This window comes from Lactuca sativa, chromosome 8 (assembly GCF_002870075.4).
Source record: "Lactuca sativa cultivar Salinas chromosome 8, Lsat_Salinas_v11, whole genome shotgun sequence".
NCBI classification, from domain to species: Eukaryota; Viridiplantae; Streptophyta; class Magnoliopsida; order Asterales; family Asteraceae; genus Lactuca; species Lactuca sativa.
In genome coordinates, this window is record NC_056630.2 from 5556458 (window position 1) to 5580409 (window position 23952).

Sequence of the window (23952 nt, forward strand, 5' to 3'; positions counted from 1 at the left end):
AAATCTATTAGTACACAAAGACGGAGATGTTCTTTGGTGTACATGACATTCGTTTTGGGTAGGGTGGTATGAAAAATGATCTCTTTTCTGTTATGGTGATTGAACGGAAGAAAAAAAAAGATTGAAAACTATTTAGGTTTTTGTTTAGAATATCAACAGGCAAGATTATTGTTTCCTTTTTTTTTTTTTTTTATGTATTCTTCTTTCATTTCTCAAATTGGTATTAAACTTATTGGAATATTTCTTATCATGGATTTTATACTAGATGACTTTACATGATAAACGTGGTATGTATGTTTCGTGTTAAATATGGTATTGGATGTTTCTTATCAACATTTTGTGGTTGTCCCTTTTTTTGTGTTACTATCCCCTTTATATGATATCTAATATTTTTGGGTTTGAATCTACATTTTTGGTGAGTTGATCTTTTTTTTAACTGGTGGGTGCGTCCGCCTACCGCACTTTGTGGTGGCTATGTGTCATTGTGGTCCTGCAGTGACATAACACCGTTTGGGGTGGGAAAGTGCAATAAGTCCACCGCACGTCAAACATACACGAGACTTGGCTCCCTTCCCTTCTTTATCGTTTTTTAACAGCCATTTTTCAAAAAAAATTGTTTTGTTTTTTGTTTTTTGTTTTTTTAATTTACCTATTATAAATAAACACAAACTCTCTGCATTTTAAACCACAAAAAGACACCACCATTCTATATACTTTTGATTAAAATTCTAAAATGTATTTTTCGTCGGATACGTTTGACGTTGTGGGAAGCAGAGTTTATTGGGGACGTCGCATTCAAAAATTAGAAATCCTCATTTACGGAGAAATCGTGAAGTCGGGAATAACCAACTTGTGAATGACTACTTTGTCGATAATGCAATGTATGCGAAAAAATCTAGATGTCGGTTTCGGATGAGGAAAATATTATTTTTACGCATTGTTGATGATGTAAAAAATCGTTTTCCATATTTTCAGCAGAGCATTAGTAAGAGAGATCATAAAAGTTTCTCCACAATTCAAAAATGTATAGCTGCAATTCGTAGCATTCGGCATGACACTAGACTCGTGGGATGAGTATTTGAGAATGTCAGAGCGAACGAAAGGAGAGAGTGTAAACAAGTTTGCTAAATTTGTGATTATCCTCTATCGCGATTGCTATTTATGCAAGCCTACGATTAGCGACATCCACCAACTATATCCGACACATGAAAACAAGCATGACTTCCTTGGAATGCTTAGTAGTATTGATTATAGGTATTGGGGGTAGTCAATGTGCCCTAATGTGTGGGGCGGTCAATTTATGTGAGGTGATCAAAAGTAGCCAACAATAATTTTAGAAGCAGTGGCGTCGTATGATCTTTAGATATGACATGCAATTTTTTAGTGCATCGGGTGCCAACAAATGACATCAATGTTCTAGACCAATCGCTGATATTCAACGACATATATCTTAAGAAATCATATGATGTGTCATTTCAAGCAAATGAGACATCATACACGTGTGTGTATTACTTTACTAATGGATATATCACGAGTTAGCTACATTTACGAAATCATTCTCATGTCCAAATGACGAAAAGCGATTAAAGTTTAACTTGACCCAAGAATCAACTAGGAAAGATATCGAGTGAGCCATTGGTGTTCTAAAGAGACGTTGGCAGATACTCTCAGTCTCGACATGATCATTCAAGCAAAAAAAGTGGCATGATGTACACATGCATTATATTGAATAATATGATTATATAAGATGAGGGAAATGTGATTTTCCACTATAATGAAAATAAAAATTTACCAACATTCGAACGAGTTGGTATTGGTGTACTAACATACATGATGAGCAAAAGGGGAAGTATAAAAACATGAAAACAAGATGAGGGAAATGTGATTTTCCACTATAATGAAAATAAAAATTTACCAACATTCGAACGAGTTGGTATTGGTGTACTAACATACAGCCAAGTTAGACACCACAACTGTAACGTTCCAAAACTTCTAAGTGAAATTTTTTCTTTGAATCAATCAAAACAACCATTCATTCTATTCATAAACCCATTAGAGTATAAAAACATGTCATATAAACATCAGAGTACAAAACAAGTCAAATAATGTGGAACGCTGGTGGAATCACGTCAAGCTCTTTCCCTTGGAACCAGAAGTACCTGAAACCATAACCATAACTTAGTGAGTCCCCTAAAATACCCCATATGATTCATACATATTAGCTCAAAGCTATACATGTCTATTTCACCCGTGTCTATTTCAACTCAACCGATGTCTTTTACCCGAATGGGTCTATTTCACCCCATATACATATAACATACATGCTTATCAACAAGAGTCACAAAGACAACAAGTACATAACGAACGAGTCTATTTCACCCCACATACATAAAGCATACAGTCATATCAGCAAGAGTCACAAAGATTGCTACCATCCTACACATATAATCCAGTGGGCTGGCATTGGTGATTTCAACTCACGAGTATAGTGAAGAGACTCACCTCGATCAGTAAACGAATAGATCTCACACACGAGCCGTTGGTGCTAAAGTCTTTCCCACTAAACATATACAAAACCAAGACCTTGTAGCAATTAAGGTAAATACCCTAACTTAACAAGTCCAAATACAAAGATAAATTCTCATTTAGGCAAAAGACCATTTTTCCCTTCTAAGTCCTCAACCCTTACAGTTGAGCAAAAGTCAAACTGGTCAAAAAGTCAATGGTCAAATTCAATGGTTAAACCTTCCTTTAGCTGCTTTCACGTCATGACCAACTTATGGTCACATCGTGAAAACTGATTCCCCTCAGTCCTTAACTCAGCCACGATTCAACACAGCTCGACTTCAACCCTAAACGATCTGGATCATTGTCATGTTGTGAGGATCAATTCCTCACCTCGTGACAGCATCAGGCCAAAATGATAGAGGAATTCCTTCATCAAGTCATGACCATTAAATGGTCACGTTGTGACTTACGCACAACGGACATCTTAATGCATTCAGCCCTAATCCTTTTTCTGTTGCATTCCAACTTTCCAGGAGATCATATAACTCCAAAATTAACTTAAAAATTGATGCTTTATGGATATGTATGTCAAATACATGTCTAGATCTCATATTGGGTCAAAATGTAGAAAAATATCGCTAAAGTTCTAATGCAAGGGTTCAAAACTCAACCAACTACTAGATCTGAACTTTATAACACTCAAGGGACCCTTAGAAAACATAAAGTTGTCAACTTTATGGCTTCCTTCCATTCAATTTTGCTTAAACATGGATAAAATGGGACAAAACCTAGATCTACAACATTTAAACAATAAAGATTGAAGCTTTGACTCTTACAAGGATCCCAAACGAGCAGAATATGACGATGATGATGTTCCCTTGCTAGATGCACAACTAGAACACCTCATTCTTCTCTTCAAACTCAAGGATTCACATGTTACAACAATCTTCGCACTAATTTGGTAGCAAAAGTAAATTTGGTTGTCGACTATTTTTATGACGATACATTACTTTCGTTGTCGGTGATTTTTATGACGAGATAGGTGATGTATCGCATATGTTTGTAGATGATTTGGGCGAAGATTATGATAATGTTATGATCGACAATGATTAGGCATGACATATTATTTTACTATTTTTTGATTATGTTTTCTTTTATTTATGTATTTTTTGTATGTATTTTTTTAATTAATGAATCAGTTTCATTTTTTTAATTTTATATAGTTACATTTTATTAAATTACATTTATTTTATTTTAGAAAAAAAAAAGTATGGTAAGGTGTGGTACCATTCCTATTAGTTTCGTTGGGTGGAGAAAAATGATGTGGCGTTGATATGACAGACCAAAATTGTAACAAAAAATGTAGTCAAATATGGTACAACACCCACCGGTCTCATTCTTAATATTCTCATTATCGTTTTGAAGCGTTTGATATTAAAAGTACCTATTTTTTTCTTAAATATATCCTTAAATCATTTTTTAGATAATACTAGTTGTCTTAACTTTTTTTTTTTTCGCTTCCAAAAAAATGTCTTCTTGTTAATAATTTATTGTTTTAGACTCTTAATTTAAATAAAACAATGACAATGAAAAAACAAAGTAAAAAAGTGAGAATAATTGATTTTGTTGAGAGTGATGTTCAATTGTCGATGATGTAAGCATAGTTGTTAAACTCGTACGAATCACGAGTCGACCCGTACAAGTCGAGCCATTTGAAACTCAAAAAGATGCGAATTGCAACCACCTAACTTGGTTTTTATGTTTGACTCGTAAAAATTGTGATTCAAAGTGTGACTCGTACCAAGTCGAGCTGACTCATGACTCGGACAAGTCATGAAACTTGTGGCTACTTTCGTTATCTAATGTTTAAATGGGTTATTCATTGATTAATTACTTTAATTTTTGGTGCTGGGAAAATGTGTTGGGATTAAGGAGACATATTCCTAAAAAGTAAAAAGTCTTCTTGTAATTTTTCTTTCATTTTCTATGGATTCCTCTTACTCAAGACTTGAGAGACTTCTTCTTCTTCTTCTTCTTCATTGCTTCCTACTATTTTCTCTTCTTTATTTTATCCCTATGGTTCTCATTCTTCACGTCACTGGTAATATTTCTTCTTTCTTCTTCACCTACTAAACCGACTGGATACTTGAATACTTAGTATTAATGTTCTTCCTTTTTTGTATCTCTCAAAGATTCAAAGTTTCGTAGGTTACAAAGTACATCTGTCATTAATCATCACTCACCAATAACATACCAACCTAAACTAAACTTAGGGCTGCAAACGAGCCGAGCCGAGCTCGAACCTGACCAGGCTCGGACTTCGACTCATTTATATTTTTATACGCTCGAGCTTGGCTCGTTTCGAGACTTTTGGTACAAAGCTCAAGATCGGCTCGTTAAGAATTTTATGGTCCCGGGCTCGGTTTGGGCTCGACTCGTATATGATATACTCTAATTTCCTAAAATGGTATTTATTAAATTATTATTTATTTTAATATATAAAAATAAAAATACTTGTTTTATTATATATATATATATATATATATATATATATATATGTATATATATATATATATATATATATATATATATATATATATATATATATATATATATATATATATATGCATGCTCGTTTAGGCTCACGATCCTAATCGAGCCAAGTAACAGATGCTCGAACTCGAGCTCATTTAATAAAGAAGCCTAATATTAAGCTCGAGCTCAGCTCAGGCTCGTTTAAAATCGATATCGAGTAGAGCTTTTAACGATTTGATCTCCAGTAGCTCACGAGTAGCTTGACTCATTTGCACCCCTAACTAAACTATATATGATCATTTTTGTATTATGTATTTATGTATGTGATTAATGATTATACATCAATAACATCAATGAATAAATTATGTATGTGAATGAGATTATGTCATTATGTGAATACATTATCAATTATGTATGTGAAAAGGTGTTTATGTGATTATATTTATGCATCAGTATATTGTAATTTGTAGTTTTGTATATTGATCAATTTCTGTGATTATATAAATGTGAATATGTGTATGTGATTATATTTCTACATCAGTTTCTGTTAAGTTTTACCTTTAGAACATTGTTCACTTGCTTAGTAATGTGTCATTGTCTTTGTTTGGAGGAGTAAATAGAATGAAGAATCACCTTGCTGGAATAAATAGACCCAAAAAATAGAACTAAAGTGCAATGTAACTATTGTAAAAAATGTTTGGAGGAGTAAATAGAATGAAGAATCACCTTGCTGGAATAAAAAGAAGATATTTATGCTTGCCCGAAAGTTGATTAAGTTATAAAAGAATTTTCAAAAAATTACCGACTAGTATTGAGGAAAAAAGTCGAAGGCAATAGATGATGAATGTTTTGAAGTTGAGAGTGATGGGAACAAGACTATGAAATCATTTTTCAAGAAAGGGACACAAAAACAATGAATTAAACACTATATGGTGAAACGTTGCCATTTAATTTGGTGAAGCTCTCCATTATGGAAAGACGCTTTGATACTTACATGGGAGTATGGGAAAGGATTGAAGCTTCCTTCCTATGATGAGGTTAGAGTAACATACCTAAAGAAAGATGTAGAATGTGTTGAAGAATGATTGAATAACTACAAGCAATGATGGAAGAAAACGAGGTGCACTCTTATGCCCGATGGTTGGACGGATAATGCTTTTGCTTATGTGTTATTCGGTTAATAGTCGGATCAAGAGAGCCTCATTTATATTTATTTTGTTCATCGTGTCTTGCCCAGTTGATTGACTTGCAAGATATATGAGGTGAAAAAATTTCAAAGACACATTCGAGAAAGCACCTAAAGTTACCATTTATATTTATAGATATTGTGTTTTGCTATCCATGTTTAAAAGGTTCATCGGTGGTCAAGAAGTGACACGAGCCGGAGTAACGCATTTTGCTATTTTTTTCTTACATAGAAAAAATTTCAAGAGTTAAAACATCACCTTCGACAACTGTTTACTTCTAATGATTGGGCAATAGATGATGAATGTTTTGAAGTTGAGAGTGATGGGAACAGGACTATGAAATCATTTTTCATGAAAGGGACACAAAAAACAATGAATCAAACACTGAAGAATAGAGAGCCTGTAACTCTTGCTTTATGTTGACTTATATACGGTGAAGCATTGCCATTTAATTTGGTGAAGTTCTCCTTTATGGAAAGACACATTGATACTTACATGGGAGTATGAGAAATGATTGAATCTTCCTTCCTATCATGAGGGGAGAGTAACATACCTAAAGAAAGATTTAGAATGTGTTGAAGAAGGATTGAATAAGTACAAGCAATGGTGGAAGAAAACGGGGTGCACTCTTATGCCCGATGGTTGGACGGATAGTGCTTCTGCTTATGTGTTACCCAGTTAATAGTCGGATCAAGAGAGCCTCATTTATATTTATTTTGTTCATCGTGTCTTGCCCAGTTGATTGACTTGCAAGATATATGAGGTGAAAAAATTTCAAAGACACATTCGAGAAAGCACCTAAAGTTACCATTTATATTTATAGATATTGTGTTTTGCTATCCATGTTTAAAAGGTTCATCGGTGGTCAAGAAGTGACACGAGCCGGGGTAACGCATTTTGCTATTTTTTTCTTACATAGAAAAAATTTCAAGAGTTAAAACATCACCTTCGACAACTGTTTACTTCTAATGATTGGGCAATAGATGATGAATGTTTTGAAGTTGAGAGTGATGGGAACAGGACTATGAAATCATTTTTCATGAAAGGGACACAAAAAACAATGAATCAAACACTGAAGAATAGAGAGCCTGTAACTCTTGCTTTATGTTGACTTATATACGGTGAAGCATTGCCATTTAATTTGGTGAAGTTCTCCTTTATGGAAAGACACATTGATACTTACATGGGAGTATGAGAAATGATTGAATCTTCCTTCCTATCATGAGGGGAGAGTAACATACCTAAAGAAAGATTTAGAATGTGTTGAAGAAGGATTGAATAAGTACAAGCAATGGTGGAAGAAAACGGGGTGCACTCTTATGCCCGATGGTTGGACGGATAGTGCTTCTGCTTATGTGTTACCCAGTTAATAGTCGGATCAAGAGAGCCTCATTTATATTTATTTTGTTCACCGTGTGCTGCCCATTTAATTGACTTACAAGACATATGAGGTGGAAAAACTTTCTAATACACCTTCGATCGAGCACGGAAAGTTACCATTTATATTTATAGATATTGTGTTTTGCTATCCATGTTTAAAAGGTTCACCGGTGGTCAATAACTGACACGAGCCGGAGTAACGCATTTTGCTATTTTTTTCTTACATTGAAAAGATTTCAAGAGTTAAAAACATCATCTTCAACAACTGTTTACTTCTAATGATTGGGCCGAATCCACATTTGCTTCTACAAGTGAAGGGAATTTTGTTGAAGATATTATTGTAGTTAGTGTCTATTTTAGGAAGGCTATAAAAGATTGTTTAAGTTGTGTGCTTCCTATTTTGAAGGTATTAAGGCTTATGAATGGTGATGTGAAACTGACAATATACATATATATATATATATATATATATATATATATATATATATATATATATATATATATATATATATATATATATATATATATATATATATATATATATATATATATATATAGAGAGAGAGAGAGAGAGAGAGAGAGGATGGTTCAATTGAGAAAAAAAGGTTGAGAATGGGGGAATCATTCTCAGCCACTCATTTATTTGTGCCGCAAAAGCCTTCGTCGTATCAGCGGAAATGGGAAAGGAATAGACATGTGTTTTCCAACAAAACATGTTTCCTTAAACTATGCTAAGCATTACCTTAATATATACAAAAACATAGTTTTTTCGTTTTTTTTTAATTTTTAAGAAGCTATTTTTATTGAAAAATGATTTTAAATATAGTTTTAAGATAAAATATATTTTTTATATATTTTCAGCTATTTTTATTCATAAGTGAATAAAAATGAATCAGGTTTTTACTACTGTACATTCATTATTCACTTATGAATAAAAACTATGATTAATTTTTTTTTTACAATTTAAATATCATTCATATATGAATATAACATATAATAAACATAGTATGTTCATATTTAAATATTAGACGATGCATTCACTTGTGAATATTACATAATATATTCACTTGTGAATATTAGATGATATATTCACTTATGAATATTAGATATTATTTTCATATCTGAATATTACACAGTATTACATGGTATATCACATGTGAATATTACATAGTATATTCACTTGTAAATATTAGATGATGTATTCACTTATGAATATTACACAATATATTCACATATGAATAATACAAGGTATTTTCACAAATATATATAATTTTTATATGTTATTCAAATATGAATAAGATACAGACTTGCATATTTGTTTTTTTGTTTTAATAATCATATACTGATTCAGGTGAGAAAACATATTCATATATGAATATAATGTGGTAATTTAGTTTATGCATTTCATCAAACAGATGGAGTGCATATAATTTAACTTTTTTAAAAATGTTAAAAACATGATACTTTGACTATTTAAATCTTACAAAATAGTAGATTGATAGAGAATTATATGAAATTTTTCAAAAAAAAAAAAACGATTTGATCTTTTTCTAACCTCAGTTTTGAAGTTTTATTTAATAATCGATGTTGAATGAATGATGTGAAGTGGATTTTTTGTTGATTATCGATGATGTTGATCTAATGACGCTGGGAGTATAATTAATCGATGATGTTGAAGATCTGATCGTATTCAAGTAGAATTGAAGGTTGGATTAAAAGAACCAAAAACGATTTTTTTGTTGTTAACTGTTGAATCTTGTTGATAATCATGTTATTGACGAAGATCAACGATTGATTAACACTGGATGATGTTGATGATGGTTTAATTGAAGAAATCAGGATGATTGTTGAAGGTTGGAGAAGAAATTTGGATGATGAATGATTGATTAGAAATGGGTTTGAACTGTTATCTATTTCTATACAGTTACGTATTTGAGATTGAATGTTATTATCATAATTACAAGTTTTATGCTTAGATTAAATGAGTGGCTGAGAATGATTCCCCCATTCTCAACCCTTTTTATTTTCTCAATTGAACCCACCTCTCTCTCTCTCTCTCTCTCTCTCTCTATATATATATATATATATATATATATATATATATATATATATGGATTGTTTAAAAAACCAAATAAAAGAAAACTATGGTGGTGATGAATCAAGATATAAGCCAATTTGGGAAAAGATTGATCTTAGGTGGAATGTGCAACTTCATAGGACGCTTCATGTCGCATAATATTTTCTTAATCCTATGTATATATTTTTATTATTTTTCGACTAAATATTTACTATTTTTTATTTTATAAACTAGTCTTCATTTCGAGGAGAACGTTAATGTCGATAAAGAAATCGAATGTGGATCATACGATGTCATTGAAAGTATGTATGACATGCCAACAACAGTGAAAATTTATGAACAACTTGTAAAGTTCAACGAGAGCATCAAATATTTTGGTATATTCGTAGCCATGCTAATGAGGAAGAAAATGCAACAAGGTAACTCATTAGGAAGAAAAATGCAACCTGATAAAATATATAATAATTAAAATTTTAATTATTAATCTTTTATTCTATTAAAGTGTAGTTAAGTGATGGTCAAGTTATGAAGACGAGTACTCAAAACTTGAACACCTTTTTATTCGTGTCTTGAGCATCACATATAGTGTCACAAGATGTGAGAAAAATTGAAACACTTTTTATCATATACACTCCAAATGTTGAATGCATTGATGTTTCTGAAATATAACATCAACCTTGATATAAGACTCTAAAAGAGAAAAGAAAGATGGGAGACCTATGATCCAATATGTTTTTTCGGACATGGAGTCAAATGATGAATGGATTAACGAAAAAGAGGATGTATGTCTCCCTGAAGACTAAAGGACGTTTTCGGTTTACAAAACTGATATTCAGGGAGTCTTATATGACTTCGAAGGCTTTATGTCTCTTATATCTACTTCTATTCTATATTTTAATTATATTTTTTACTTGTTGATACCACATCTATAAGGCTAAATGGTGTTGTGATGTTTTTGTCAATGGTAAAAGGGTGTCACATAGGCACCATGTAAGTATTTGTCTTTCATACCAATCTTTGCATGATAGGGGTGTGGTGATATTTTTGCCTATAAAACTATTTCCACATCATAACCATATACTATCACTCTTGTGAATTTTTCTTATGCATAAAGATACAACCATTTGATGCAGCTTACTAATCCACACAAAATAGTTTCACCAGTAATAATGAAGAGCAACATGTACTAATAGTCGGATAGAAGCCTACCAGCCTCCTTACAGTTCTAGAAGGTAAGAGAAGCTAGGGCTTTTGAGTTCCAGTAATCAAGCCAAACTGGAGTTCTGGAGAGAAGGCAGTGAACGGAGTTGGCGGTTCGAGTTCTTGGCAGGACGGATGGGACCCAGAGTTAACAAGTAGCTTGGCTCAACCTTCGCTTTCTTTTGACAAGGCAGCTAAGGCTCCAGCCTACATTTGATTATCATAAGAAATAAGAATTTCTGTTTCTTTTCGAATAGAATTGGGTAATATTCTACCAACGACATATTACCGCTGGCAAAATATGCCCCTTAGGATACCAACGGTAAAACAAGTATGATACAGTTCAACCTAGGTATTAGATGGATAAGTCTGTAGATTGCATAGATGAAAAAACAAAGTTGATTTAGAGGGATTAACATTTTAAACAATGCAATAGATTATGTATTTCAATCAAATCATGCGATACAACAAGAAATTGGTGATGCATTTAAGGGAATTAAGAAATGTAAAAGAAGTTTTTGTTTTTTTATTTTTTATTTTTGTTTATTTGTTTTTATTTATTTATTTAACTTTTTTGTTTTTTTACTCAATTATCTCTATAGGTACGATTTCATAGTTTGAGTTGGCTTGTGTAATTGCTTAGACTATCTGGTAAAGGGCCTCACTATCCACGTGAGGTCTTACGTGGCACATTAAACCACACATGAACACCGTCTTAGATGGTGACGTGACCCCATTTACGCGCAAAGACATCCAATTAGAATAAAACACTCTTGCAAAAAATTAAAATATTTGTCAGTTGAGAAAAATGTATCTGATTGAGGTTTAAAAAAACATATTTAATATTTATGTTTTATTTTCTTTGGTTTTTTAGTAATTTATGTTTAAATTTCTACGTTTTTATTTGTTTTTAGTAATTTATGTTTAAATTTCTATATTTTTATGTTTTTTTCTTAATAATTTACTTTTAAATTTTTATGTTTTATAAGTAATGTAATGAGTTTTTAATTAATATAAAGTATTTATTTATGTTTTAAATTATATATTTTTATTTAATTTAACATAGAAAATGATAAATAATAAGAAGTTGTAACCATTTTCAATGTATAATAGTCTGATAATGAAATTATAGTGCATATGACATGAGAGATCACAACATTTTTCTAATGGATTGGAAATGTAGTGAGTCTAGTGACTATACTCCTTAGGCCAAAACAATTTTCATGTCTCCTGTTGTATTAAGGAACAATGTTCTTATCAATTTGTTTTAGAAAATTATACGAAATAAAAGCTTGAATTTTTTTTCAAACAATTGGTTTGAATTTTGATATTATGTTAATTTCTGTTACTTTTATAATTTTTTAATATTTATCATTACAAATACTTACGAAATTATTATCTATGAATGAATAATGAAACATTAACAAGAAGTAGCTCGCAAGTAGCAACTACGCCCACAAATGATCAAAAGGGATACCGAAGAAAAATGCTCAAATACTAATTTAAGGGAACTACAGCAAGTCAAACATGGCCGAGGAAACTTAAAGAACGGAGACAATCCGATTCAGGAAAAAAAAATGGAAGAATCAAAATTCTGATCTCTAAGTACCGAGCAAGGGAAGGGGTTAGTACCGGTTTCCATTTTGGGTCGAGTGTTACACGTCTCGATTGAGACAGTATCAGAAGACCTAATTGTAGAAGATGCTTCAAATTTTGATTTTACGTTCCTTTGGAATCCTCCTACTGCTCTGGGTTTTACTTCCTTCTTCAATTCACATCGTAGACGGCGATGAAGACTACGGAACCCAGCTTTTAAGCGCAGCAAAAGAAGACAAAGATTGGTTGATTTCAATAAGAAGGAAGCTCCACGAGTACCCTGAACTCCTTTTCCAAGAACACAACACCAGCGCCCTTATTCGCAATGAGCTCGATAAACTTGGCGTTTCTTACACATACCCGATTTCCAAGACTGGTTTTGTAGCTCAAATTGGCACCGGGTCTCCTCCTATTGTAGCTCTTCGAGCTGACATGGATGCCCTCCCTTTGCAGGTATTAATCTCATATCTCCTGAAGTGAAGATTAAGTTTGACTTAGTCTTGATCATATAACATTTTGACCTATAAATTCCAACTTTCTCATTGTAATTTAGGAATGCATTAGGAGCTAACAGTATTAAAATATGTATGATGAAAACATTAGGAGCTGGTTGAATGGGAACATAAGAGTAAAAACGATGGTGTAATGCATGGATGTGGGCATGATGCTCACACAACCATGCTCCTTGGTGCTGCTAAGTTACTTAATCAGAGAAAAGACAATCTAAAGGTATGCCTTAATGTAACAATTCCATTTTACTTCATCAACTAAATGCTTTTCTTTTTTCTTATTAATTTGGTTTTAAGGGAACTGTTCGATTGATTTTCCAACCTGCTGAGGAAGGAGGTGCAGGTGCATCCCATATGATAAAAGAAGGTGCTTTAGGTGATTCAGAGGCCATATTTGGAATGCATGTTGATTATACAATTCCTACAGGAACCATTGCCACCCTTTCAGGACCTATGTTAGCTGCTGTATGCTTCTTTAAAGCTAAGATAGAAGGTAAAGGTGGTCATGCTGCTGAACCTCACAACAGTGTGGACCCTATACTTGCTGCATCATCAACGGTTTTAGCCTTGCAACAATTAATCTCAAGAGAATTAGATCCCCTCCAAAGTCAAGTAGGTGGCTTTGTTCATAGACAAATTAAAAGTGGATGAAGTTGAATCTTGAAATTGTGGTTTATCTGAATTGTAGGTGCTATCAGTTACTTATGTTAGGGGTGGAAATGCATCGAATGTTATTCCACCATATGTTGAATTAGGGGGAACACTCAGGAGTCTCACTACTAAAGGTTTGCAACACCTTCAGCAACGGGTGAAGGAGGTGATTGAAAAACAGGCAGCTGTTCATAGATGCAAAGGTACAGTTGATATGATGGAGGATGAATACCCTCCATATCCAGCCACCATTAATGACGAGAGCTTGAAGCAGCATGTGGACATGGTGGGTTCAATGGTGCTTGGTTCAAATGGAGTGAAGGTGGCTAAGAAGGTGATGGCTGGAGAGGATTTTGCTTTCTATCAGGAAGTGATTCCTGGAGTCATGTTTGGAATTGGAATCCGTAATGAGGTTGTTGGTTCAGTTCATTCCCCACACTCTCCTTATTTCTTTCTTGATGAAGATGTCCTTCCCTTTGGTGCAGCTTTACACACTGCTATTGCAGAGTTATATCTCAATCAACGTCAAACCCCTTTCACTGTGTAAAAAGGTATATAATTTTAATTATGACAGTTGCTAAAAGATTCTCTGTATTGGGATATGATGTAAATGTATATAGAGTAATACATGTCCTTTTGTCTTGAACATGTTCTTTCTCAGTGCTTGTTATGAGTATATATATATATATATATATATATATATATGCTCATGTTATCTAAAAATTAGATAAGGATGATGAAAATAGCGGTTTTCAGAAGTTAGAAGCAGTTGCGAGCAGTTATATGTTTACCAAACTGACAATGTTCATCAAAGGGACAAGTCAGTTTGAGTTTGATAAGTTAGTTTTGGACGATTTTTTATTGAAATATTGTATTAGTTTTCGTCAATGCGTCTTTATTGGAGGTATTTTTCAATCAATGTATCTTGCTTTGTTGAATCAGCAATTACCTCTTCAAAAACACTACAAACCTTTTAGAAACAAAAAGAAACATGATGAAACGGATTTCAGGCCCCTACGCAAAAGCAAAAACGAGTCCCTTCATAAATGTTTGTATAGATCGTTTTTTAGATAACTTTTTTTTGTTCTTTTTTTACTTCCGAATAAATATTTTATAGGTAACATTTTATTGTTTTAGACTTAGTTATAATTTAAATAAAACAATGGTAATGAAAAAACAAGTAAAGAAAAAAACACCTGTTTTTGTTGAGAGGGATGTGGATGTCCAATTATAGATGATGTAAGTGTAATTTTTCTATGTGAATAATCCAAATCTTCCGGTTTATATGCATGGATAGTAGTTTAAAAAACAGAAATTAAATATCTTTATATTTTTTGTTTCTATAAATCTTTATATCCAATTAAATGACAACATGTGTCACATCTTCCTATTCTAATAAAAAAATAGTTTTATTCTCCTTTTGACATGTGTCACCTTATTAAACCTCTTAATTAATGCATATTATATTCTTCTTTTGCTATGTGTCACCCTAATATGTATCATAAATAATACTTGCCACTTATCAACATATTGATTATTCATTTTAAATTTTAAATTTTAAATTCCCCACTCTATCTACATTAAATTAATAGTATTAAAATAAAATTAATACAAATTATAAAGTGATATAATTTCACATATGTATTTAAATCAATGATTGTAATTTTATATATAACTAAAAAATGTCTTAATTAATAATTTATTTAAACTAATTGATTAATTACTTTGATTTTTTAGTATAAAAGTTTAATTAATTTTGTAACCGTGGTTTCCACGAGTTATAAACTAGTTTAATAATATTTTAGTATACTAAAATAACACATATCATTTAATTAGGTAGGAAGATTTGTAGGAATAAAAGTAAAGTTAATTTCTCTTTAAAAAATAATTATCAATTCTTGTAATTTTAAATGTATTTATAAAAATATGGCAAAACGTTTCGTTAGTTGGGGTCATATATTATTCATTTTAAATTTTAAATTTTAAATTTCTCACTCTATTTACATTAAATTAATAGCATTAAAATAAAATTAATACAAATTATAAAGTGATATAATTTCACATATGTATTTAAATCAATGATTGTAATTTTATATATAACTAAAAAATCTCTTAATTAATAATTTATTTAAACTAATTGATTAATTACTTTGAATTTTTAGTATAAAAGTTTAATTAATTTTGTAACCGTGGTTTCCACGGGTTTTAAACTAGTTTAATAATATTTTAGTATACTAAAATGACACATATCATTTAATTAGGTAGAAAGATTTGTAGGAATAAAAGTAAAGTTAATTTCTCTTTAAAAAATAATTATCAAGTCTTGTGGTTTTAAATGTATTTATAAAAATATGGTAAAACGTTTCGTTAGTTGGGGTCATCTCTTTTATAAAACAAGAATAAAAATTAGGAAAAATACTTGTCATGACAATTATTTTTTTGTCTTGTTCATGTTTAGATAATTTTTTTTGTACATATTTAACCATTTAACTTGTTAACTATATTCATATATTACCATTGTCACATGCTACAGTCGGTAACAATGATAATATGTGAACACATATAACAAGTTAAACGGTCAAATATATATATATATATATATATATATATATATATATATATATATATATATATATATATATATATATATATATATATATATATATATATAATTGTCTAAATATGAACAAAACAACAAAGATGATTAACCTGAGAAGCCATTTTCCCTCAAAATTAAATAGATCATCAACTCTATTCACCGGAGACACCACATTTTCAGCCTCTGTTTAGTTTGCTAGTGCATTGGGAGGTTTTTAATCTCAAAATTAAATAAAATAAAAACTTGTGAGATCTTATGAAGACCAATGTTATTAGCATTATTCAACGAAGAGAGATATTTGGAACACAATGATGGTTATACAAGCTCACCAATGTTGGAGAACTATGTGGCATCATTGTTGGAAACCTCTATATTTGTAGTTTGTTTTAAGATATGAAAGCGAGTTTAATTTTAGGGTTTGTTTTAAAAGTTGTAGATATATGATCTTTCTAAGACCGGTAGGAGTGGAGTGGGGAAGGGAACCGCACCCCAGGGTTGTGGTTTAGGTAGTGATGGGAAAGGGTGAGGGGAGGGCACCCCACCCTCTCTCTCCTAATGTGATTGGTCAGTTGTATTTTTTGTATTTTCATTATTGTTTTTAGCTTTTAATACATATAATTAAATTATAGATATATATATTAAGATATTATAAAGGTTTTTAATTCCCTATGAAATGAGTATAATATATGTATACAATATATGTTTTTCTTAAAAAATAAAAAATGAGAGGTAATGAAAAGTGACCATTTTTTGGTTTTTGGTGAGCGGAAGGTGAATGAATGGAAAACTGATGTGGCATATAAAAACTGAGTGGCGAAAGGTGAATAAACCCTCCAGTGTAAAAGATGAAATCAATTTTTTTTGGACGTCAAACACCTACTCACTAAACCTCCCAAGATGAAATCAGGTTTAATCTAAAGTTTGTTTTAAGAGACACATGTCGTCTCCATTTGCAATTGTTTTATTTCAGACCTCTACATATGGAACGAATGAGGGGACTACCATCGGGTCAGGTAGAAGTTCATCATTTTCACCGTGGTTAGTGTCGGATGACCTTGTCCTTTACATGCACTTAACATGTTCATCGGCATGCACGAACCTTGAAACCCACTTATTGGTTTTCTAGTTCGATAATGTTTCAATTTCTCAAAGATATTGAGAGTGTTAATGTTCACCATGGATAAAATGTTGTTGTTAAAGCCAAAGAATCAGTCGATTCCTCTCAATCATCGGTGTACACCCGAATTCAAAGCCTGTTATAGTTGGGAGAAAAGAGGGAACAAGATGAGAAAAGGGATGTTGGGGACTTAGGTTCCACATACAATATTAAAACTCCTTTCACTATTTATTTGTAAATATTACCAAAATTACTACACTGTGACAAATAATTTTTAAAATCAAAACACTTAAGTAAAAAATTTGTGAAAAGGATGATGCTAATATGTTTTGATTTGATTAATTATGATTAAAATAAAAAAGAGACATAACTCATGCGAGTATTTTTGTCTTTATAATAAAACCCTTAGGAATGAATCTAAAATCTTTGTCTTTATCCAAATAATAGAATAATTCACATTGAATTTAATGGGAGTTAAAAAAATCAATTTGTTTTTATTTTGTCAACAAAATGCAATATTTACGGAGATTTACAGTCAAAATCCTTTAAATTCCTTTGAAATTTGTAAACCAAACATCATTCTCCAACTTTCCCTTTTATTTTTCATTTTTTTTTCTTTGCATCTGCTTATGATCTCAATGTATCAAAAAAATATCCTATACTAATTATACTAGTGTGAGACCTGTTTATTACACGGATTGATTAAAAAAGTTAAATATAAGATGTAGACATGAAATATTTTCTAAAGTAAAATTTTGAAATATATATAATTAAAATGATGAACACATAATTCAATCTATACTAATAAAAAATTATTATCATGTTGAATATGAATGTGTACAAAATTAAGTATTTTTTGAATTAAACTTTCGAAATAAAAACAATAAATAGAATAAACCACAATAACCATTTATGTAATTTGTCTTAATTAATCTTTACTAATAAAACTAATTAATATAAATTCATAAATAGAATTCATTAATATATTAATAGAAATAAAAATTCACAAATGGAAGGTTTACTATATACATTAATTCATATTAATTATTATGAGGTGACATTTAATAGGTGGAAGATGATAAAAAATGAAAAAAATACAAAAATGACAAGTGGTAAAAAAATAATTTTAAAATTCTAAGAAAATGACATGTTTCAAATTCATTAAGAAGTTAACATTTGTCAAAATTATCTTTATTTATTAGGATAGATACTAGGTCATTGAAATTCGAGGCCCATATTAGGTCTCTCCTAAGGGCATCTACTATGTTGAAGGGAGTGGTAATTAGGAAAGAGAACTCTACGATTTCTTAAAACTCCATCATTTTATATTACACATTGTGGAGTACCCACTGCTAACAAAAAATGTTAGATGTCATATTAATGTCACCTCATCACCACATATAATCATAATGGATTTGTATTTCCATTAGTTCATCATTACACATTTTTTTGTTTAAAATTATATCAAAAATATAATTAAAATGCTAGATAGTTTTTCAAAATTAGTTTTTCATTCGTAAAAACAATACATTGATTAAAAAACGAGATTAAAAAAAAGACTGAAAAAAATAACATAAAAATCCCAAACATTACGATGCATAAATTTAAAGAAAACACCAAGCAACTAATAAAAAAAACTTAGACAAAAATACATAAAAAGTCCCATAAAAACATAATTCAAAGATATTTTTGTTCATGTTGTTTTAGTGTAGATTTTTGGTAGGTCTCTCAAAGGTATTGACATGTTTCAACATTTTGAATTTCAACTACTATTGTTAAAATTCCAATCGAACCGAGAATGAATTGTTGATCAGGGTTAACTATGTTGTTATCACAATGAATTTGTATTTCCATTAGTTCATCATTACACATTTTTTTTGTTTAAAATTATATCAAAAATATAATTAAAATGCTAGATAGTTTTTCAAAATTAGTTTTTCATTCGTAAAAACAATACATTGATTAAAAAAAAACTGAAAAAAATAACATAAAAATCCCAAACATTACAATGCATAAATTTAAAGAAAACACCAAGCAACTAATAAAAAAAACTTAGACAAAAATACATAAAAAGTCCCATAAAAACATAATTCAAAGATATTTTTGTTCATGTTGTTTTAGTGTAGATTTTTGGTAGGTCTCTCAAAGGTATTGACATGTTTCAACATTTTGAATTTCAACTACTATTGTCAAAATTCCAATCGAACTGAGAATGAATTGTTGATCAGGTTAACTATGTAGTTATCATCGTATGTGCAAATCGATTTAACTTCATGTTCAATAATCATATTATGCAATATAATACATGCATACATTATTGTTTTTTAACCGTTTCTATATCCTAGAGTCTTGCAACATGTAACGTGTTTAACGATATGTCATTTCTATTTGAGGACTCCAAATACCCTTTCTATATCCTTTATAGCAGATCCTCATTTTTGTAAACATTTTTGCTTTTTCAGTTCGTGGTACTATGTACGCCTTCACAAAGGTGGAGTAAAATGGGTATATCTCATCACAAATGTAGTAACCATATTTATACTCATGCTTCTTCACCATGAATGACATATCAAGTGTTTTGCTGACCATATCTTAAATAAATTTCAACTATAAGATGTACTATAGACAAGTTATAACATGGTACCAAATTATCATCGCCGCACTATAAACTATGAAATAACATTAAACTTTTATTTTTTCTGAATTGCTAAAATGCATTAGTTATAACATAAAACATAAAGATAATATTAAGCATCATACTAGTAAACACATAAATAAAAGTAAGAGGATAAGATTTTTAAAGCAAAAGCATTACTTGTATCCAAGACAAATTACCAGTATCTAGAAATGTCTCCCAACCTGCATGTTGATTGTTGAAGCATCAAGATTAATCTTCCTTTTAACCACAGTGCATCCCACGAGACCCATCATGAATTCTTTATTTTGATTTTCACTTAATCGAACAAAGCAGGTAATTTTCCTCCATATGTAATCATGAAAATGACCTAGTTTCGTTTCCTTTGATTAAATTTTGAAAAGGACCAAAATACCCTTTACTTAGCCCCTCCCTTCTTCTCCTTTTGTCAATCTTTTTCCATCAAAGCCAACCCAGAAGCATGAAAAAAATGATCAGACATGTCTCTTTTAATATAAACCAAAAAATAAAAAGACCATATTGCCCTTTATTCATATTATTGCACCAAAACATCCATCCATCTTCAATCTACCCCTCATTTCGTCTCGTTTTGCATTTCTTATTCCAACAAAGCCATTCGAGAGAGAGAGAGAGAGAGTAATGTGTTCAATTCTGTTTACCACATGAGTTGGTGAAACTCCTTAGGGCAAAGCATTTGTCATGTCGTTCTGTGTGAATTTGTTTTAGAAAATTATAGACCAATTTTCATAATATTTATCATTACAAAAATACTTGAGAAATTATTATCTTCCTCCGCCAAGAAATAGTGAAATACGAGCATAAGTGCATAATCAAACACTAAAATGATGAAAAGGGATATTGAAGAAAGGAGACAATCCGATTCAGGAATAAAAAATGGAAGAATCCGATTCAGGAATAAAAAATGGAGGAATCAGAATTCTGATGAAGGGAAGGGTTGGTACCGGTTTAGTTTTTGGGTCGAGTGTTACACGCCCCAATTGAGACAGTATCAGAAGACCTAATTGTAGAAGATGCTTCAAATTTTGATTTTTCGTTCCTTTGGCATCCTCCTACTGCTCTGGGTTTTACTGCCTTCGTCGATTCAAATAGTAGATGCCAATGAAGACTACGGGACGCAGCTTTTAAGCGCAGCAAAAGAAGACAAAGATTGGTTGATTTCAATAAGAAGGAAGCTCCACGAGTACCCTGAACTCCTTTTCCAAGAACACAACACCAGCGCCCTTATTCGCAATGAGCTCGATAAACTTGGCGTTTCTTACACATACCCGATTTCCATGACTGGTTTTGTAGCTCAAATTGGCACCGGGTCTCCTCCTATTGTAGCTCTTCGAGCTGACATGGATGCCCTCCCTTCGGTTTTTTAGGTCAAATCAAAGCCAAAACGTAGTAAGGGTTTTTTTCCAGCAAAAACCGGCCGAACCGGTTGAAAATTTAAAACCGAACCAAACCAAACCGTTACTAACGGTTTGGCTCCGGTTTGGTTTCCCGGTTTGAGATATTTAGGTCTATTTTAATCGAGTCCATTAAACTAATTTAGTAAAATAAATTGATTATATTGCTACATGAAAAAAAAACTTGCAAAAATAAAAATAACCTAACACGACTAAGTTACATGATGTTTACTAATTTAAATAATAAAAAAAATATAAAAACACTATCATTATCCATATCCTTTTTTAAATATTGAAAAGGAGATGAACCTAGAAAAAAAAACATAATAGGTGTAGTTAGAAGGGTGATATTGTCGGCGTCAGTAACGATAGATATTAGACTAAAGAACAACCACAGTTGAAACGAGACTTTGCTTTGCGATTAGGTTTAGGGCAAGTGGAAACAAATCAAACGATTGTTTGGAGTTGGAAAGGTGGACTCTTTGTTGTCGGGCTTCATTTACACTATAGTAAACAAAAGAAACTATTAGGAATCTGGGTTAAATAAACGTGAGTTTTAAATTTTATTATCTATATATAAAAATTAATATATAATACAATAAAATATAACTATATATATATATATATATATATATATATATATATATATATATATATATATATATATATAGAGAGAGAGAGAGAGAGAGAGAGAGAGAGACTAAAGAACAACCACAGTCGAGACGAGACTCTGCTTTGCGATTAGGTTTAGGGCAAGTGGAAACAAATCAAACGATTGCTTGGAGTTGGAAATGTGGACTCTCAGTTGTCGGGCTTCATTTACACTATAGTAAACAAAAGAAACTACTAGGAATCTGAGCTAAATAAACGTGAGTTTTAAATTTTAGTATCTATATATAAAAATTAATATATAATACAATAAAATATAACTACATATAAAAATTATATATATATATATATATATATATATATATATATATACATACATACACACACACACAAATCTTAACGGTTTGGTCCGGTTTTTATACGGTTTGAAATCTTAAAAACCGTAAGCAAAACCGTTCACTACGGTTTGAAAAGTTCAAAACCGCAAACCAAACCATAAAGAAAAATACAAACCGTAAAACCAAACCGATGACCGGTTTGGTCGGTTTCACGGTTTCAAACCATACCGCGAACACCCCTACTCCCTTTGCAGGTATTAATTTGCACCCGCTATTCTTGATTATATAACATTTTCACTAAAAATTTAAACTATTCCTCTTCAAGTTAGCTCTAAAAGTATTCAAATTTGTATGATGTTAACCTAGGAGCTGGTTGAATGGGAGCATAAGAGTAAAAACGATGGTGTAATGCATGGATGTGGGCACGATGCTCACACAACCATGCTCGTTGGTGCTGCAAAGTTACTTAATCAGAGAAAAGAAAATCTAAAGGTATGCCTTAATGTAACAATTCCATTCTACTTCACCCACTAAATAGTTTTATTTTTTCTTATGAATTTGGTTTTAAGAGAACTGTTCGATTGATTTTCCAACCTGCTGAAGAAGGAGGTGCGGGTGCATCACATATGATAAAAGAAGGTGCTTTAGGTGATTCAGAGGGCATATTTGGAATGCATGTCGATTATACAATTCCCACAGGAACCATTGCCACCCTTTCAGGACCTATGTTAGCTGATGTATGCTTCTTTAAAGCTAAGATAGAAGGTAAAGGTGGTCATGCTGCTGAACCTCACAACAGTGTGGACCCTATACTTGCTGCATCATCAATAGTTTTAGCTTTGCAACATTTAATCTCTAGAGAATTAGATCCCCTCCAAAATTAAGTAGGTGTCTTTGTTCATAGACAAAAGTGTATGAAGTTGGAATCTTGAAATTGTGTTTTATTTCAATTGGTTGCAGGTGCTATCAGTTACTTATGTTAGGGGTGGAAGTGCATCGAATGTTATTCCACCATATGTTGAATTAGGGGGAACACTCAGGAGTCTCACTACTAAAGGTTTGCAACACCTTCAACAACGGGTGAAGGAGGTGATTGAAAAACAGGCAGCTGTTCATATATGCAATGGTACAGTTGATATGATGGAGGATGAATACCCTCTACATCCAGCTACCATTAATGATGAGAGCTTGAAGAAGCATGTGGACATGGTGGGATCAATGTTGCTTGGTTCACAGGGAGTGAACACTACAAGAAACACAAGCTATACCGACGTCACTTATCCAGACGACACGTGTCGTCTGCAAAACACAAGCTATACCGACGACACGTCGTCGGTAAAACATGTTCCAACTTTGACCATATATGTTTGACTAGAAAGGCTATCCATACGACATGTCGTCGGTATAGACTGGGCGGGAAAGGGCAAAAAATTGGCGGTATGTCCAAGCGGAAGTAGTTTGGGTAAGTAATAAATAAAGTTAATAAGTTGTTTGATAAATATTTTATTATTATTTTAGTTAGTTTAAGGTATAATATTATTATTTAAGTGTATAAATTTAGTTATTATTTTTAATTAA

At 31.6% G+C, this 23952-nt stretch overlaps 2 protein-coding genes and 1 long non-coding RNA gene across 3 annotated transcripts; 2 read left to right on the top strand and 1 right to left on the bottom strand.

The window, feature by feature from the left end:
- The first annotated feature begins 12333 nt into the window (after nucleotides 1-12333).
- Nucleotides 12334-14289, top strand: LOC111903388 (IAA-amino acid hydrolase ILR1-like 5). Its single transcript, XM_023899167.2, has 4 exons — nucleotides 12334-12936; nucleotides 13087-13212; nucleotides 13290-13604; nucleotides 13681-14289. The coding sequence occupies exons 1-4, from the start codon at nucleotides 12589-12591 to the stop codon at nucleotides 14188-14190; spliced, it is 1299 nt and encodes a 432-aa protein (XP_023754935.1). The 5' UTR covers nucleotides 12334-12588; the 3' UTR covers nucleotides 14191-14289.
- A 5742-nt stretch (nucleotides 14290-20031) lies between these two features.
- LOC111903390 (uncharacterized) lies at nucleotides 20032-21430 on the bottom strand. The gene is made up of 2 exons (XR_002854142.3): nucleotides 20978-21430; nucleotides 20032-20447 (listed from the first exon to the last, which is right to left on the bottom strand). It is a non-coding gene; the product is annotated as an uncharacterized LOC111903390 (long non-coding RNA).
- A 1352-nt stretch (nucleotides 21431-22782) lies between these two features.
- Nucleotides 22783-23745, top strand: LOC111903392 (IAA-amino acid hydrolase ILR1-like 5). Its single transcript, XM_052766288.1, has 3 exons — nucleotides 22783-22866; nucleotides 22944-23204; nucleotides 23335-23745. Exons 1-3 carry the CDS (start codon nucleotides 22783-22785, stop codon nucleotides 23743-23745), a joined length of 756 nt encoding a protein of 251 aa, XP_052622248.1.
- The last annotated feature ends 207 nt before the right edge of the window (nucleotides 23746-23952 follow it).